Source organism: Lagopus muta, chromosome 15 (assembly GCF_023343835.1).
Source record: "Lagopus muta isolate bLagMut1 chromosome 15, bLagMut1 primary, whole genome shotgun sequence".
Lineage (NCBI taxonomy): Eukaryota > Metazoa > Chordata > Aves > Galliformes > Phasianidae > Lagopus > Lagopus muta.
Genome location: NC_064447.1, coordinates 13,499,830 through 13,519,169, shown reverse-complemented (window position 1 = coordinate 13,519,169; position 19,340 = coordinate 13,499,830). Strand labels below are relative to the sequence as shown.

At 44.6% G+C, this 19,340-nt stretch overlaps 1 protein-coding gene across 2 annotated transcripts in view; it reads left to right on the top strand.

Moving 5' to 3' along the window:
- Positions 1–11,820, top strand: part of FAM20C (FAM20C golgi associated secretory pathway kinase) — a 55,829-nt gene extending 44,009 nt beyond the window's left edge. For both annotated transcript variants that reach the window (XM_048961536.1, XM_048961537.1), the window contains 6 exons: positions 481–596; positions 7,506–7,686; positions 8,280–8,389; positions 9,474–9,555; positions 10,033–10,092; positions 10,673–11,820. In XM_048961536.1, coding sequence (XP_048817493.1) covers positions 481–596; positions 7,506–7,686; positions 8,280–8,389; positions 9,474–9,555; positions 10,033–10,092; positions 10,673–10,925 — 802 coding nt within the window. In that variant the 3' untranslated portion in view covers positions 10,926–11,820. The remainder of the gene's footprint in view (positions 1–480; positions 597–7,505; positions 7,687–8,279; positions 8,390–9,473; positions 9,556–10,032; positions 10,093–10,672) is intronic.
- Positions 11,821–19,340: the final 7,520 nt, after the last annotated feature.

Below are 19,340 nucleotides of genomic sequence, written 5' to 3'. Positions count from 1 at the left end.
AGAAGGAAATAAATGAAACCAATACTAAGCCCGTCAGGAAAACAAACAAACAAACAAAGAGAAAACTAGTTTTTAGGCTTATTAGATGGTGTTCATGGGAGACAGAGGCTGAAATCCCATTCCTCCAATCCCTAAAACATTGGTGAGCAAAACACATGTTGTGACAACTCTGAATTGGCACCAGGTGAACACCAAGTCCCTCCTGTCTCTTCTTTCTGCAATTTTATGTCACTGTTTTTTCTCATGGGACAGCACATCTCCACACTGCTCTGTGTCTGCTCCGTACTGTGTAGGCGAGTCAGAGCTGGTAATATTCATGATGCATTTTGTAGGATATTATCAGAAGGATGATCCAATTTACAGCTGACGCGCTTTCTTAAAGGCCCCAGATTAACGTGCCTTCAGGGTGTACTGAACCTTCCTGAAACCTATCACTATCGTTGCAATCCTTTACATAAACTGCCTCTCCTTTTCTCCCAGGATCCTGGATTTCCGTCGTGTCCCACCGGTTGCAGGCAGACTGGTTAACATGACGAGGGAGATACGAGATGTGACTCGTGACAAGAAGCTGTGGAGAACATTTTTCATCTCACCAGGTAGCCTTGGAAACAGCACTGTGTTCTTTCTATCCTGATGAACACGTACTTAAGGGAACGATGTGTAGATTGCTTAATTGCTCAGATATTTCTAATAGAACTGTCTTCTAGACCTTTGAATAAATATAAATGTGGAGACACTGCATACAAAGAAGACTTTATTGTTTTGAATTGAGTGCCTTTCCCCTTGACAAATTATCCACAGAGACAAGCTTTTATTTTCACAAAAGCAATGTACTCAACAAATGTTTTACGCAGAGCAGTTTCTAAAGCAATTTCTTCTGTTTCTCTCAGTTTACCCAAAAGCTTATTACTCAGCCTATTAGTTATTTAGACCTTTTTTTCCTAGTGCTGTGTGAGCTGTCACTTTTGGTGGTCGTATGCATTTGTTTCTTGTTTTTTACTGGAGGACCAAAGCCTCCTTTTCTCAGAGTCACATACCTCAGTTTTTATTACAAGAGGAGCCTGAAACCAAATCAAGCAGATGTGTAATGTATCCTGCTTCCAGCTCACATTCACTGCTGCGCAGAGTCTAGAGTAAAACTGATCTGAATTGGTCCCAGCCCTCGAACCTGCTTTGAGGGCTGGCCCAGGAATCAGTATCACCCCTGTCTGCAATATTCTTCTCTCTTTCACAACATCTGATGGCCCTAGCCAAGGACAGAGCTCCACAGCATGGGAGCTGTACAAACACAGGGTAAATGTCCATCCTGTTCCCAGAATGTACAAAAATAGGGAAAGAAAGTCAAAGGGATCCTCTGGGGTGTTGAAATGTTGAGGTTAAGGCTCTAAATTAAGGCACAAAAATACATGCTCAAGTATGTTTGCGGAGAAAGAATATACAGGGAAATGCTAGATGTAAAACCTGTAGCTGTGTCCACAGTGCTTAGCCCATATTAGTTCAGCTGTGTGCAAATGTGCATTCCTGAACTTGTGTAACAGGAACTCTGCAGCAGGAATCTCCAGGGCTCTCTCCTTCACTCGGTGTGCCTGGCCAGCAGCTGCTTAGCCCGGATCCCTGAAAGCAACACCCAAAGCCTTCAGCACAGATTCTCCCATGGCAGCAGCGTGTTACTGCAGCTAGCTGGAAGCAGAGCCTGCTCTGCACAGCATTCTCAGTTAAAGTGTTTATCACACTATTGTGAGCACCAATAAAGTCATTATTGTGGCTGTTATTTTTAGCTTAATATTTATATTTGGCTCTGCAGGATATGGTTGAGCAGACTGTTATTTATTCCAGTAACTACCCTTGTGCAATACATTACAGGATTATGAGATGTTTCACCTTCCCCTGTTACACGTGTCCCAGTTGTGCCCATATGACTGATGGTGTTCACAAATGTGGTCTGCAGGCACACTGCATGGCCAGCCAGGCACTTCTCTCACTCCTTTCCTTCTATCTCTCTCTGTTTACGTGTATATATATATGCATATAGATATATATATATATATTTTTTTTTTTTTTTTTTTTGCTTGATTTGTTTTCAAGCAAATAATTATCCATGAAAGATGACCAAAAAATCTTGCAGCTGTTTGTGTGCAGAAGATGTTTTGGCTCATGTGAAATATAAGATGTTTTACTTGCATTTTAGCCAGTGAGACAAGGATTAGTAGGCTTGCTTGCTTTTTAGTCTTCCTGGGTTATACATTGAGGCTTAGGGGTGAACTTGAGTGCTTTCTGAGAATTCCAAAACCATGCTTGTCTATAGAGCAGCTGCAGCCCAGCAGTGCAGAGTGAAAGCTGCTGTTGGATGAAGATAAAGATCTTGTCACTGCAAAATTCCAGACAGCCAAAGGATGATCCAAGCATAATCCTTTATTCAAATTTATTTGGAAGCTTTCGGTAAATTCAATTAAAATATTTGATGAGCTATGAATCAGGCTTTCCTGGAGAATAAAACATTTAAGCAATTGTTTTTTCTTTTCAATTTTGCGTTTTCAGAATCATTATACTGTGTGCAAATCATGTTGGCTACTTGTCAGAGCTCTTCCTTTCAAAGCTCCAATTTAATTAGCAGGAGTCTCATTAGCATATGCCCAGCCTCCATCTTGTATTTCATACTGACCTTAAAAGGCAGACATTAATTAATGCCTAATGAAAAAGTGATAAAATCCTAAATTAAGCAATTAGTTGTGTGTGCTACATGGATACTTGCAAGAATCAGTCTGCACACAGCCACTGCACACCAAGGCCCCTCTGGGGTCTGCATCCCCCTCCCCAGCTGTGTCTGCTGACAGTGGCTGCTCATGGGGATGTATTGCTTCTGCCAGCAGTGTGTCCCTATCCACACAGCAAGCACTGAGTGTAGTTCATTATACACACAACTCTTCCCCTTGGGCTGGGAGACCATGACTCGCAGTGAAAACCCTTCAGGAAATCGTTATGAGCATCGTGACTGCTGACCAATACACGATGTTTTTCCCAGACTGGCAGGAGGTATGTTAGGAGGGACCTTCCTGAATGTCCACACTTGTTCCAGCAGAAATGGAAATGCAAATCTTCCAGGCAGCTCGGGCAGGTGCTGCTGCACAGCGCGTGGTGTCCGTCTGTCCTTCCCTGCGAGCAGGAAGGGCTGGGGTCAGGCATTCGGAGAGAAAGCAGGTTGCAGAAAAGTGCTCTTCCAGGCAGTTTGGACTGAATATGAGAAATGGAATTAGGTCAGTAATTATTTAAATTAATTTTACATCCTTTGCAGTAGGGCAGACTGCAGTAGCCCTGCTACTCTTACAAATGAATGGTAATTTGCTAGGAAAAAAGAGACATATTAATGATGTCAGCCTTCGTTTTGGAAGTAATTGAGGCAGCAGCTTAAAGAAATCAATGTTGCACAGCTAGTAAGCACTATGTTTTTCTTCTTATTAACCAATTCCAAGGGATTCTGTTGTTTTTTTTTTCCTCTCAGCAAACAATAGCTATTCTGAATTAGCTATTATTTTGAGCAGGTAAATGAAAGATCTTTTCATGCATTGCATCGGTAAATATTCAGGGCTCTTTCCAGTACTTGAATTGCACAGGCTTGCTAAATGTCCTCTATTAAGACTCATGCAAATCTCAGCAAAAGAATTGCTCTGCCAAGCAATTTGCTTTAAGGTGTCTCCACTTGTTCCTTTTCTTCCCAAGAAGAGTTATGGTTCAGCTATCAGGGTGATGCACAGAAAATGTGCAGATGAGTACACAGACATTCTGCTTCTTAATTGTCATCATTTGTTCAAGTTTTGATCACCGAATGTGGTGATTTTTGTTGGATTTCATTATGAATTGTGTCCATCCATCCTCGGATAATGGAAGTCAGACATCTGCAAGACCGCTCGATATTCACTTGCTTCTGTTGTGCTTTGAGGGAAACAGGCTTTTTGTTTGTTTGTTTTTAATGAAGAAGGGGTTTACATGTTACACATTCAAAGTATTTGAGCATTTCTGTGTGTGTAAACATCCCTTTCTGCTCTGGCAGTGCTGCTGCTGCCATTGCTGCACGCAGCCCTGGCGGCTGCTCCTGCTGTGCTGCTCTTGGGGCTCTTATTGCCTTCCAAAGGCCATGCCCTGCTCTGTGTGGGACTCCTGTTGAAGCACTGGGTTTGTGTCTCTGGCTGGAATTTCCCACTCAGCATGCCCCACAGAATGTGGGTCACCTACTTAGGCTTCCAAGAAGCTTGCTGCTGCACCTTGAAGCCCTAAATGAGAGCAGTGTCTATCTTTGGTACCTCTTGATTTCTACATTTTTAAGAAGCCTTTAAAATGAGCATATTTCCCCAGATAATTTAGACTGCTTCATCTCACTCCCTGTACGTAAGGACCAGGATAGACATTTCAGCATGTCTCGTCTGTATCCATCAAAAAAGTTAATCTTGTTAATAATCACTTGAGATCCAGCACTCTGTCACCTCCACTATGCCCAGAGATCAGATAGAAGTGACGCAGAGTGAGTGCAGTATGTCTGAGAGAACACCAGCTGTCAGAAAAGGCATTATGCCTTTACCTCATGCTTGCTGCCCTAATGACAGGCTGCATCCTGCCGCGGCCACGCTCCTGTTGCAGCAATGGGGCTCTGTGGGAAAGTCAATAACTGGAGGGGCACGGCAGGAGCAGAGCAGCCCATGTGCCAGCTGTGTCACCCCTCAGCAGCAGCAGCGTGACAATGGAGATAGCCCCCGAGCCTTCCTGAGATTTATCTGGGTTCCAGTGTGTGATTACTGTCAGATGGTTAGTCCCGGTTGCTTCCATTGACAATACCAAGCAGGGTTTCATTGTTCCCCAAGTTAAATTCCGAAGCAAACTATTAAACACAGTATATATCTTCCCTGCTGTGCAAAATGCTGTGTTTATTATAATTCCTTTCTTTGAAAGGTCAGATTTGCATAATGTGCAGCAGAGGCTGCGATAGCGCAGGAGGGGCATCTCTGTGTGCCTTTTGCTCACTGCAGAACCCATGCAGCAGCAGATAACTGAGTGCCAGCCTCCTGCTGCCAGCTGGGAAGGCAGGTCACCCGGCCCCTGGGAGATAAATTGTCTCTGGTGATCTAGATAAATAGGAGCGGGTTCCTTCCCTGCACAGAGCAGCAGGTGATGCTGACACAGCCAAACTAAACAGGAGCCCACCACAGCTTCGATTCCATGCAGACACTGGCTCTGGCTGCAGCTGGGGAGAGCCCTGCCTTCCCACCGTGTCAGCAGGCCCTGGGAAATCAGGCTCTCTTTGTACTTCCTGATTCTTCCGTGCTAGCCTGCAGCAGGCGCAGCATCTGTATGTGATTTCTTGTAAACCATCCCTTGTGGCAGCCCGGAGCCCCTTGAAACACTTTGCTTGCAATCACTTCTTTTCAAGGTATAAACCACAGATGTTTTCCCCTGTTCTTTGCTGGCTGAACATATCCCAGCCTCCCTAACCACCCGCCCGCTCCTCCCATCCGCAGACCTGCTGCTGCGCGCCGTGCTGCCCGCAGGTGCTCCACAACTCTGCACTTTCATCCTAAGAGGTTTGCAAGGAGGCATGAAGCCCTCCTGGTTTTGCCAGGATGATCAAAGGCAGCCGAGGCACCTGCATTAGCCCAGGGATAAGTACATCAGGGCTGCGCTTCAAGAGCCCTTGTGGAAAGGGAACCCTTGAGCGATCACAGGCTGCAGGGCTGCGAGCCCGCAGCTTGCATCATATTGGATTTCTTCAGATGTTGACTTTGCACTTGAATTTAGGCTAAGAGAATGAGTGAGGGCCACTGAGATGGTTCTGGAGCGGCTGGTGTACGAGGAACGGTTCGGCTTTGCTTGGCACGGGGAGGAGAAGCAAGCCTGATCTTCATTTTCTCTTCTCCCAAGTACTTCTCTTTCAGTCATTTTCTGGACTGAATAGGGCTTTAACTGTGAGAATGTGAACACACTGTTTGGGCAGGAGCTGTACCTGAGGACAGACAGTGGGCAGCCCTCAGAGCCGTTCTCAACAGAGGGATTTGAAAAGTGTGCGCCCAGCATAAAATAACCACACCTCAATGGACAAATCAATGACCATCGATAGAGGCTGCCAAGGAAACCCTGATTGAAACTGTCAAGTAGTAAATCATCAGCCATTTAGTCTGATTATTTGAGGTAATTCCAAGGTTAGCAGTCAGTCCTATGCAATACAGCTAATTAATGCAATCAAAGCCATAATGAAACCTTATTGCTGCTCCCACTCCTCCCCCAGCCGCAGCCCCACATCATTTCTCTGTTCTTCCTCTTATCCCTGTGCCGTGCGGCCCACACTGCTCCTTGCCCTCTTTGCTCCTTATCTCCCTCATGTCGCACCAGCAGAGTCCCTAATCCTGCATGCCTTGCCAGCCCTAGGCTGGGTTTGCACACATCTGTGGGCTGGGAGGGACAGACATCCATCCATCCATTGACGGGTGTGCTGTGGTGGCAGTGTGGCAGCCTGCCTTTCTGAGCCGCATGCAGCAGGCAGAAGCCAACCTCCATCAATACACCAGCCCCCCCTGCCTCATTTACACCTGTTTATTCCTTCTGCAAAGAGAGTAGTTCTGAAGAAATATTTGAGTTTAGAAGGAATTAGGAAGCAAAGTGACTTTTGCGTTTGTGTGCTGCCATAAGAGAAGGGCACAATCTCCCTCTAATGACATCTTACGTGCATGCAGTAATTTTAGGAAGAGTTGTTGCACACCAACAAGCCCAGCATCATGCTCTCCTTCTTGGTCATGGTCCTGTGGGAAGGGAAGGGTCTCTTGTAAAAAGGTGGACGGTTCCTCTTATTACAGAAAGTGTGGTGGCAACTTTGGGGAAGTCTTAAGGTAACACACATGCCAAAATGTGCTGCAGGTCCTTAGTCTAATGGTTGCTGGGGTAATGTGACTTGTGGAGAAGAACATTTCTGTTTGGGATGTGTGCTGAAAGATTTACATCTGTGCTATTTTCACCTTCTGCACCTCCACATAAGTCTGCATGCTACGTAGCTCTCCTCAGTAAAACTGCCAGTTCTCAACCCAGCAAATAAATGGACAAAATGTTGTTTCATGTTCTTAAAACATAAGATTAGATTTTAGAAGGTGGCTTAATTTTGGCCATGCGTCATTGCGCAGCTGCAGGACTTGGGGCTCCAGCCACACCAGTTAGCATAGGGCAACACATGTATGCAAGAGAACCTATCAGTCTGGGGCTAGAAGGAAGAAAAAAATCCATATATTTTGTGGTTTTGGAATATAAATAACATGGAAACAGTCACAGCTCAGCACAGGGCGTGATCCCAGCCACTGAAATAAATTAGTCTTTCTAGTGGTTTCAGTAGAAGAGAACTATGCGTGGTAACAGCGGGTTCTGGGTCAGAGCTTCACTTCTCCTGAAGTTTTTTCACATACAGCAGTGTTTTTGTGAATTCTTGAAAACTAATTTAAGAGTAGGTTTTAAAACTGTTTTCCTTTATTTGTCAGCCAACAACATCTGCTTCTATGGCGAATGCTCCTACTACTGCTCAACCGAGCATGCCCTGTGTGGAAAACCAGATCAGATCGAAGGGTCTCTAGCTGCTTTCCTTCCTGACTTGTCCTTAGCTAAAAGGAAAACCTGGAGAAACCCTTGGAGGCGTTCCTACCACAAGCGCAAGAAAGCAGAGTGAGTAGTACTGAGCAAAGTGCACCTGCAGCAAATGCCAAGAGGAAGATTCAGCAGTGCTTTCTCTATCTCACCTAATGTGCTGTGGTGTAGGAGAACATTTGCAGATCTTCAGTAGCTCCAACTCCTAGGAGGGGAATACTTACAATTTCAAGGAGCTCTGGACTACAGTCCTGAACCTGAAATGACCTTCAGTGTCATAGTCTCCTTGTGGGATAGATATGTGCAATGGCTTTTGACAGGATGCAATGGGACCTGTATTATGTCCTACCAGAAAGAGAAAGATGCACTGCTATCAGCAGCCTTAAACAAGTCCCAAACGTTTTCACCGTGTGACTGATGTTGCAGCTGGTCTCCTAAATCCTGAACCTGTTAACCACATAGTTTTCAGTCTTGTGATTTTCTTCCTTTTTCATCAGTCACAATCTTTATTGGTTGCTTGCAATACTGAGAGCAGCCTGAGGAATCTGCTGCCTCCTCATGCTCCTGCCCTCAGTTGAATACAAGTAAATCCTTGCAAAACGACAGTTTGTTTTTTAATGCTCAGTAAGCTTTGCATGTCACATAAAATATTGAAATATTGGCTTTTCCAGATGGGAAGTTGATCCAGATTATTGTGAAGAGGTTAAACAAACACCCCCGTACGACAGTGGGACCAGAATTCTGGATATAATGGATATGACAGTTTTTGATTTTCTAATGGGTATGTTTCATCTCTTTCAAAAATTAAATGCAACATTTAATTAGAATAAGAACCACTTCTTTCTACACCGCTCTGCGTAGCTCAGCAATTTGCTAAAGCACGGCTGAAGCTGCATTTACAGTATATGCCATTCTAGATGATTATGAGAAAATGCACATTTACATGGTTATGTATTCCCATCAGTGCAGATTAAAGGAACAAAGATGTTCAGGAGTGCACAGTGATAAATGCAGGTCGTGCTAGTCTCCTTCAAAGCTGCCAGGGGCTTCACAATTTGCTGTAGTGAGCGCCTTAGCACAGTTCTGTACAGCTCCTGCATACCCTTGCAAAGGCTGCTCAGTTTTGGCACATTGCTTTCATCCTGCAGTAATATCCCCTGCTGCTTGCTCTACAGACTTGGAGGTTGGGACTGGGGGATGGAGAAGTATTGATTTGTCACAAAGACAACTGTGGTATGTATTAGGAAGGTTGTTTTTTTCTTTCCTGGTTAGCTAGCCTGCTCACAATAAATTAATTATTAACAAGAATGTAACAGTGACCTATGCCAAGTCTACCCAGAGGTTAACACTGAGACATTTGTGTACGTAACCTGCCCAGCACCAATATCGCTGCAAGGCGTCAACAGGCACACTTGGTCCTTGAAGACAAGTGAGCAAGGACATAGCCTCTGCCATTCCCACTGGTGAGATCTCTGCAGCAGACTGCAGCAGGAGAGGCCAAATCACAGCTCAGGAGCCACATGGGCATCTAGAAGTGACTCGGGATCCCCACTATGAAGATAAAACTCCAGCTTGGCGCTGGTGCTCTACACAGTGACCTTAAGATGGAGATCACATGGCCATCTGCCATGGATGCCAAAAGCAGTACCAGGAGAATCCTGCTCCATATATTACAGCTGTAATATTTTTTTGGGCTTTCCAAGCAGCCAGAAATTTGGAAAGAAGTTCTTAACCAAGACAAAACAGGGTGTTTGGTTGTGGATCAAATGCATTAGTGAAGTCATATGGATTAACATCCCTATTTCAAGAGTCCATTTCCCCCTGTAAATCTAAGCCTTAACAACAATGGTCTTTTTTCACCATAGGTAACATGGATCGACATCACTATGAAACCTTTGAAAAGTTTGGAAATGAAACATTTATTATCCACTTAGATAATGGAAGAGGGTAAGTACCTTTAATAATCTTCTGAACAATCTTTGGACAAACTATTTACTTCATAGCAGCCATTATGAGACCATTTTTGCATCCAGTCATTTACGAATTATTAGCAATTACTGGTATAATAAGGCAGTATTAGAAGCCCCAAAGCAGAACCAAATTCTTGCATGCTATCTGCTGCTCAGAAACAGGTTTTTCTTGTCCATACCTCATAGTTTATAAGGAGAGCAGCTTAACAGAGAAGAGTACAAAATAAGTATTTGCTTCCCTGTTTCAGAAAAGAAAAACTGAAACCTGCCAGAACTGTGTCATTTGTTCAGAATAAGTGGCTGAACTTGAGTCCAGATTTTCTCAGTGCCAGTCCAGTTAAGCAGAACATATACAGCCATGAATTTTATGCTTGCATTTCCTGAAATGAAAAGAGCTGTGCAAGCGAGTCTTTAAAGCAGCATTTGTCACATTCTTCTTCTTACCTTTAAATAGGTTTGGAAAATACTCCCACGATGAACTTTCCATATTGGTGCCTTTAAACCAGTGCTGCAGGTAAGTTTCATCTCTGCAGTCATCCTCCATTTTGTACAGATTTTTCAGCTAGTAGGACTGAAATATTCGAGTGTGCCTTCCTCTGCAAACCATGGAGACGGGATGCTGTGATCCTGCCTGGTGAGCCTGACCTGAGCTGTCCCTGAGCATTGGCACTGGCAGGCTGAAGTGCTTTACTGAATTAAGATCTGCCAGCAGGAGCGTGGCTCTGAACTATTGTGAGAGGCTCTGCTGAAATATGGCTTTATTAAAGCAAAACTGAAATCAAGGGTGAACTCTTCCCTCAGCTGCAGTGTTTCTCAAAGGTGTGTTCCTCAAAGCCCATGGCCAAGAGTTTTGAGGATGAGGGATATCTAGAGCTTCACTTTGCATGACAGCTCCTTCTCTGCAGGCTCCCAAACATCACCAGCCAGGTGAAAATGGATGCACGGGTTTGGAATATGACGCTGCTTGGTTCTTAGCATTTCAGATCACACAATATTTGTTTGCTATCACCTCTGTGACTCCAAGCCTTTTACCCTCGTTGAGATCAGCAGCGATGAAAACACTGACACAGATTTTTTGTTCCTTTTTCTCTTAGAATAAGGAAGTCGACCTATCTGCGATTGCAGTTGTTAGCCAAGGAGGAATACAAACTCAGTCTCCTGATGAAGGAATCTTTGCTAAAAGATAAAATCGCTCCCATTCTCTACCAACCTCACTTGGAGGCGATGGACAGGCGGCTGCGGATTGTCCTCAAGGCTGTCAGTGACTGCATAGAGAAGGATGGTTATGACAATGTGGTTGAAAATGACTTTAACACTGATGTTAACACTGTTGCGACCGAGAGGTAGTGAAATCGCAAGACTACGTTTTTATCAGCCGAGTAAAGAAGATTCAAAAAGGAAAAGAAAAAAAAAAAAGTCTTGCAAAAGACTGGTATGCCACTTTGTGAATTCAGTGAATTCAGACACGAGATATAATTGTTCCCAGAGTAGGTATAGTGTAGACTCTGCAAAGGATTGGCTCATTAAGAAAAATAAGTCTAACGTGATGCTTTTCATTAGTTCCCGAGAAGAGATTATGAAGAGGTTGAGAAAACACTCACATCGCCGACAGACTGATAGCAAAACACCTCCTGTCCTTTTTGTATAGCAAGGAGGCCTTTACTTAATATTTTGTATTTATATACGGTATATCTACGAACCCCAGACCTACCTACCAAATCTAACGGAGAGGGACAGCATAGGTTTGTGACTCACACTTTATTTGTGGTGACAGTCCGCTTAGGATGTTGTGTTAACCCTTTAAGTGCTCTAATCCGCTGTATCTTATTTAAATTGAACACTTTATTTCCAGCTGTTCGGCATTTAAAGGGTTAAGGCATTACAAACTTTTAAAGGCAAAAAATAATATTAATAATAATAATAATAATAATAATAATACAGTGATTACCAGAAGGGAATTTCACTAATTGTGCATTGACAGGAATACTTGAATGTTGGTTTTACAAAGTGATGTAAAATGACAAGTTGTACTATTTATCCTTAAGGAGGCGGCAGCTCTTATCTTTCTAGACTATCATAGCTGAGCTGCTCCTTTTCAACTTTGCTTTTGATAGTTTTGTGTAAATATATACATATATGGGTAAAAAGCTGTTTTCAGCAGCTCTAGGCTTACTTTTGCAGCATTTTTGTGGAATTGTTTGCAACGTGGTAAAAGTGCAATAAAGATATGGCAAAATGTGTAGCCAGCACGTGTAGATGAATTCATTTGTCATTGCAAATCTCATACAGAGCACAGCTTCTCCTCAGCCGAATTATCCAGAAGTAGTTGTTTAAACTGTCACCCCCTTTTGTAGCAACAGCAGGTTGGGCTGAAGCAGGGAATTGGCAGCTAATATATGTTACAACTCTGCCAAGGACCACAGTGGTAAAAGTTGTTAATCTTTCATAGGAAAACATTTTTTTTTACTATCATTTCAGCATCCCTTCCTCTTGCAATTATAGCTGTAAAAGCAGGCTGTGCAGAGCATCTCAAAAAGACACATTCCCAGAGGATTTATATGCATCAAATCCTCCGGCTCGGGGAGCAGAAGCCCTAGAGCAGGCCTGAAAATCTCAACCTAAATTATCAATAAATGCAATATTTTCGGGCAAATAGCTTTGAGTCATGCACAGCTGAGCTCAGGCAACGTGTGTTGAGACTTTCAGGCCAAAAGCTAGCTGGAAACTGTAGGAGAGATGTACCTGACATGTGAAAACATGGCGTGGTACAGGAGGAGTCCCTCACTGCTCCTTTGGGCGGAGGACAGGATTTATGATGACAGTATTCATCGCAGTCATCATTCACAGCTGTCATTTCTTTCATTTTATATCCCTCTTCTCAAGGGTTTGTAAACATACATTTTAAAAGCTTGTAGCCACACAGCCTAGCAGGTAGGCATTGCAGTGTAACCCAGCAGTCTTAACATGATGAGAAGAAAAAGAACAGCCGTACAGTCTTATTCGCTTCTGAAGTTGATATATAATCACTAAAAAACATCTTTGTTACTGTTTTATTCCCCATTTCAGTTCCCATGACCCTCACAAACATGGTATGCAAGGAAGACAGAGCAGCTCAGACACTGCAGCTGTCCATGCACTTGGAAAATTGCTGTGTTACCCTGTGGCGTTTTACACTTCCTGAGATCCAGCTGTGGTCTGAGGATATGCTCTGTAACACAGCACTTGCACTGCCATCCCCTCTCCCTTAGCCAAAAGATGCAAAACATAGGATTGTAAGAAGGAGAGGTGGGTGATGCTTATTTGCTTACATCCTTCACCCCTGAGGGGTTACAGAGGACTGCCTGTGTGTCCTTACTCTCTTTCTCCTTCAGCAAAATCTCAAAGTCTCTCCCTTACTCTGCAGTGCCTGGCTGAGGTTTTCCTGCAGGTGCAGCTTTTCCTCACTGTGAGATTATGAGGCAAGGATAATAAAAGCATCTCCTACAGATGCAGTTCTGCTTTCTGCTCCTGGGGTCAGTGCAAAAAAAAAAATCGGTGATGTACTTTTGGAAAGCAGCGCTTGGCAGCCTCTGAGCTGCCTTTGAGACAGCAGACATTTTCATTCTGGAGAAACTGAGTTGTAGGTCAGGAGCTCCTGGTAGGAAGGAGCAGGCTGGAGAGCCAGCAGAAGATAGGAACTCAGAGATGTAAACTGACTGCTATGAGACTGAATTTCTATAAAGCAAATGAGCAGTGTTTATATAGAATAATTAACTGAAGGTTGCTCATTTTTACCTTATTGTAGGCAGGCCCACTGCGTCTCCAGTTTCTTTCCTTAACTTCAGCACTTCCCTTTGTAGGCTCTGCGTTACAACTGGTTGTAATCCTGTAAAATTTTTTCTTGCAAGCAGTGATCTTGGGTTATATCTGTTCTTACACAGTTCTCCACAAATATTTCCTGTATACTTAAAGAAAAGCTAAGAGAGGGGCTCTTCTTTATGATGAGACTTGCAAACACCTTAGAAGAAGGTGTTAGCTAAGAAGCTGGGAGACTTTTCCCTTCTCCTAGGCCTCAGATTATAAACCGGGGTGAGTTAACCACAGCTGAGCAGTGCGAACCCAAATACAGGTCAAGGTGCTTATAGAATAAGCAGCAACAGCTGAGCTCCTGCCCTTTGTAGGGCAGAGGGAGCTGAGGATTTGGGGCTGACCCAGAGGGTGTTGCTGTGTAGAAGGGGTAATTAACTAAACAGGCCATACAGCTCAGTAAGGTTGGAGGGCCCCTTTGCATGAGGACAGCCCATAGCAGGGGGGTCTCATGGAGCAGAGCACTCCTGCATGCCGTGCAGCAGCTCAGCACGGTGCTCCCAAAGGGCTGTCACTATGCATTAGGTCAGTAATCCGGGAGCTAAGGAGGATTAGCATGAGGCAGTGTAACATCTCTTTAGGAGTCCTACATATCTCTCAGACAAAAAGATTTGCTCTAAGGAGATAAATAAATGTCAGAATCCAATTGGTTTGTCTCCGACTCTCAAAAACAGTGTAGCAACAGCATCCAGACAATCACAGATAGAGAAATCTGCAGTCATCTGTCAGGAGCGTTCAGCACAGTAAGTATAGTATGCACAGTAAATAACAGATAAAGTAGATAATACACTTCTGCAAGCACCTAATTACAACTGCATCTGGCAGCCTCGAACAGCTTACTGTATTCTCCTGAGTGATTCAGATGAGAGCCTTGTTTTGTTTTGCTGATTTTATGTCATTTAAACATCAAAGGAAATTCACACAAATTAAAAAAGCTCCCATTCTTTGAATTAGGTATCGTTGTTGTGATCAGCGGGCAGAGCCTACAATGTATATAGAAGCTACAAGCCTGAAGGAGATTGCAGTGTAAGCAATATTGTGAAGCGCTGCACAGGAGGAGGGAATGTGGGAATTCAGCCCGAATGGTGCCTTGGGGCACTGAACTCAAAATGAACTCTTCTGTGGGCACAGAGGGAGGAGCGTCTGCAGGACGCTGTGCTCCCTGCTGTCGGGGCTGCGTGGTGCCCCAGGATCTGCTTGAGAATCATAGAATTGTTAAGGTTGGAAAAGACCCCTGGGATCCCCAAACCCAACCCCTGCCATGCCCCTAACAACACCCCCACGTGTGCCCTTTTCTGGAACACCTCCAGGGATGGTGACTCCACCACGTCCCTGGGCAGACCCTGCCATACCCTGGTGCACGCAGCAGCACAGCATCCCCTTCCCACGACCTCCACCTGCAGCCTTTCCCTGTGCCAAGATGTTTGTGGCCCTGGCTTGAAGTTTGAACCACGCCAGAGCCTTGATGATGTGCATCCTGATAGAGTGAGGTTTTTTCTGGTGCTGAATGGAGAACTGCAAAAATAATTTCCCAGAATGAGTTCAGATATCAGTTGTTCCTGTGGACTATCTGCCAGTGATTGTTTCCTGAAATATCTGTGGCTCAAGAAGGAGTAATGAACACACAGAAGGAAAATTCTTTTTGAGATGTAAATTGAGTGTCTGAGGAAAATGTTGAGTTTTGGGACAGGTTGTCACATGGAAGTTATTACCAGTGAGAAGCTGCTGGATCTTCCTGAGAATACTTTTCACACTGAGCCTGTGTGATTCATCGGTCACTTCCAGCAGGACTCAGACTGTGACCACATCAGACTCAGTTATCTGCTGGCTTCTCCATTTGCATCAGGAAAGTATTCATCCAGTGCTTGTGGGGACTGCCTGGAAAAAAAAATGATAAGCAAATGGCTTTGGTGGGTCCAAAGGCATAAAAAGCCTGAAGAGGCCAGCCCTGGTCGTGGTCAACAAATGAACATAAGCAAACAGGGAGGTTATTGATTCAGCACAGCAGTACCCTTACCTCTAATGCAAGGTCAGAGAAAAGTTTGTCCAGAGGCTGTTTAAGAGATGCTGGAATGCATGCCATCAGCTGCTCCATCTTTTTAGAGATATTAAATACTTTCCAAGGGTTTCTATTTCTGCAGCTTTGATGTAGTTGGCATGAGGAAGGAAGTGGATTTGGAACATGCTGGGGGAATGTCTGCATTTGTATCAGTGCCCTGCATGAAGACTTACGTGCTGGGATATCAGCTCCACTCATTCAAATGAACTTCACACACGACAGCCCCCGTCCCTTGTCAGAAGCAGCATGTGTCATGCCTTGAATCCTGCTCAGACCTGGGCCTGAACCCAACAGCTTGCAGATGGAATTGGCAGATTGAGCTAAAGCAGAGCATCTCACAATTGGAGGTGTCAGATCAGAGCACTCTCCACTTCTATGAATGTGGGAATCTGGGTCATGTCATAGCCTTGGCCATTGTAATGAATGACATTAGGTTCCCTACATAAATTCTTCTGCCACCTCTTCTGGAAAGGAGCTCGCTGATTGATAGACATATGTACAAAACCACCTACGTGCGTTAGTTGACCCTGACATAACTTCAAAATACATCCCAGGGGGACTTAAGACAGATCCTACCCGAAAGACAGGCAATTTAAAATCTCATCCCTCCAACTCCTGGCGCTGTACCAATGCCACCGGTGGAGGTGGCACAAACACAGAGCTCTGTGCCCACAGCGCACACTGCAGCACCTGGCTGCCTGCACAGGTGCCATCAATTACACAAGAACTGCAATCCCCATGCATATTGTGAGCCCTCGTGCCCAGCTAAGTGACAAATGAAAGTTAAAGCTGTCAGCAGGATGGAAGCAATGCAGCTGTGTAAGCCCAAGTGGGGGTAAAAATATCTTAAAAAATGACAAAGGCAAGATGATGCACAACCCCTCCTTGCAGCTGCTGAAACGTAGGCCAGGAGCACCACTCACTGTTCTGATCTCAGGCTGAGCTTTGGAAACCAGGGATAAAGACTCTTCTGAGAACTGAGCCAACCCAGAGCTGCAAATGGCTTTCCTTCCAGCATCTCCTTTTTTCCTCCCGTTCCCATTTGTGCTACCTTTCAGAGTAGCACAGGGACTCTTTGCCACAGGCAGCTCTTTATAAATAGTGGAGATAAAAGGCTTTTCCTGTTGGACCACTGAGTGAGGTTCACATCATTTTCCAGATCCAATTAAAATTCTTTTTGCTTCTTTTTAAACGACTTCTTCCTAACCAGTGGAGTCAGTGAGTTTCACAGGTCAGACCCTAGGCCTGGCCCCTCCTGGCTGCCCCACCGGCAGATGAACAATCTCTGACCTCCTCACAGGTTTCTTGGGTACAAGATTATATATATTATTCTTATCATTTATCTATTCTCTAGATTGTTAGCTGCTCGCTTCACTGAATTGCACTAGATTTCCATTTGTAAAGGGTGCTTTCTTAGCCTGAATAAACTCTGAATTCAATTATTTATAAATTGAAGCATCTATAGTCCAATCTTTGCAGTGAAACAGCAGCTTCCTAAAAATGCAACAGCAGCATGTGGACCGGGCTGTTTGCAATTTCTTTATGATATTCACCTCTACAGACCCCTCCTTTTGCAACACATCCAGTAGCCATCTGTAGGAAGTTGTTAGCAGCCCCATAATGAGCCCTCCAAGTGCTTCACCCTCATTGTCCACCTGAGGGCTGTATCTGAGGACATCTGCTGCACTGCCTGTACCTGCACAGTTGAAGATGATGCCTCATTCATCTTTGCAACCAATTCCGTGGCTTCCATGCCTTAAAGTTGCTGCCCTGGAAGTTGCACTTCAGCAAGTGGTTTGGACTTTCAGCATTGCTTCAGTGCAAAAGTATTTGGAGGAGGTGGTTCTTTCATGGTGGCTATTTTACCTTTTCCCTCCCTGTGTTGGCAAGAGATGTGACAGCATTAAGGAAGCATTCAACCAGCTGAGCCTTCCTGCTTCCTCACTGCCCTTAAGGCTCTCAGCAGCTGCTAAGTGCAGGGCCAGCACGGGGAGCCTGTGGGCTGTCTGCAAGAAGCTGATGGAAACTTCCCTCTGAAGAAGCCGAGATGAGGTTAGGAAAGCTGTGTCATGACTTGGGTGCTTGAATGTTTCCACAGGAAAAAATATTTGTTCTCATGTTCTCAAATTCTGCTCTCCCACAGTAGATTTATTTACCTCTTGAATAGGCAATAACAGCCATTGCACAAAGCCTCCTCGCTCAGCAGATATGATCAGTATTTTCCCATCAGAGGACCTAATCTGAAGTTAACGGACACTTTCCCAGTGGTTTCAAGTTGTTTGAATCCAGCCCAGAGCAGCTGCTGGGGGCCAAGAGGCACAGTGCTGCTGCTAACCACCCTCCAAACAGGGATGTTAAAAATTAAAAGGGCTTAATGGCTGTACCTGCATGTCCTCTGACCTGAGCTGGTATTTGTGCTTCCTGATTAAACAGCGATGCTTCAGATGTGTGCATGGGGCTCAGTTTTGCAACACCTGAAAACAAATGTTCCCTACCAAGCAGGGAGGCTAAGAAATGGAGAGAGAAATATATGGACCGTATGACCAGTTCTGCACAGTCTGCAAAGAGGACCAACCCAGCTGTCAGGTTACTGTGTATTTATGAAAGCCCATCACGCATCCCCACCCTGGTCACAGCTCTGCTCCCAGGTGCAGCTGGGTGTCTGGATTTTGCTGTAAATGAAGCCACTGAGAGGCGATCACCCAGCTCACAAATCCCATCTGCTCCCACAGGTCACCTGCAGGAGCTCTCATCTTCCTGCAGCACGAATCCGGGGGCAGAATGGGAACCTCCTCCGTGTGTTTCTCAAGGCAACTGTCCCCAGACATGGTTGGTTTTTTTTCTTCTCTCTCTCTTCTGGAAAATGTGCAATGAAGAGTTGCATTTTCTCTTTCCTCTGCAACATATTCAAATTTGTGGAATGAGATTTGTGATAATTAAGATGAGAGCTGAATGCTGAGCCTTCTCCATATCCCCCGGGGTTTTCCTGGGAACAAGATGGATTGCCCAGTGTGTTTCAAGCAAAAAAATGAAGAATGAATAAATAAATTTGTGAATAACAGCATGCCTCATTTTGCCTATCTCCTAGAGAGAGAGGAAGCTGATTCCTTAAGTATCAGGAATGTGCTCATTATGCAAAAATGGCAGAGCAGATGTACATATTCATAATAAGTATATTAAAAATCTCATTTTAGCTCTTTAGAAAACAAGTGCAAATGCAAAATTGGGTGCAATTATACTTCTCGTCCCACCTACGGTGCGCTTTCATCTGGATGTGTGTTGGAGCTGGTTGTGTGGCAGCGTGGCATTTCCTGTGAGTGAAACAGCACATTACCAAAACTCACTGTGTACAACACTTCATGGCAAAGCTGATCCAAGGCCTGCTGAAAAGGCTCGTGCTGAGTTCAGCTTTGCATTCAGACGAGGGCTGGTCTCTGTGCAGCACTAAGTGTGTTCACAGCCACAGAAAGGAGTGGAGGATACAGCGATGGTGGGGCCATTCATCACAGCTGTCGTTTAATCAAGCTAACACGATGAACTGATAATTGAATGTCCTTGCAATGACTGCCCCCAGCCAGAGCCTTGGGAAGGTCCCTTCCACACAGAGAAATAAATCGGATGAGGAGTGTGCTGTGGGCAAAGAGATTAATCTTGGGCATCAGTGTGAACTGTAGTGGGAATAAATGCTGCTCGTGGACTCTTGGCCTGTGCCTGTGTGTTGGTTAGCTGCAAATCTGTGTTCAGGGCTTTGGTGAGATGGCATAAACTGCAGACAGGTTGGTGCTGCGGGTTCCCACGTGGAACACAGACGCACATCACGTGTTATCTGAAGGCAGGACTTTTTCCACATCTCTTTT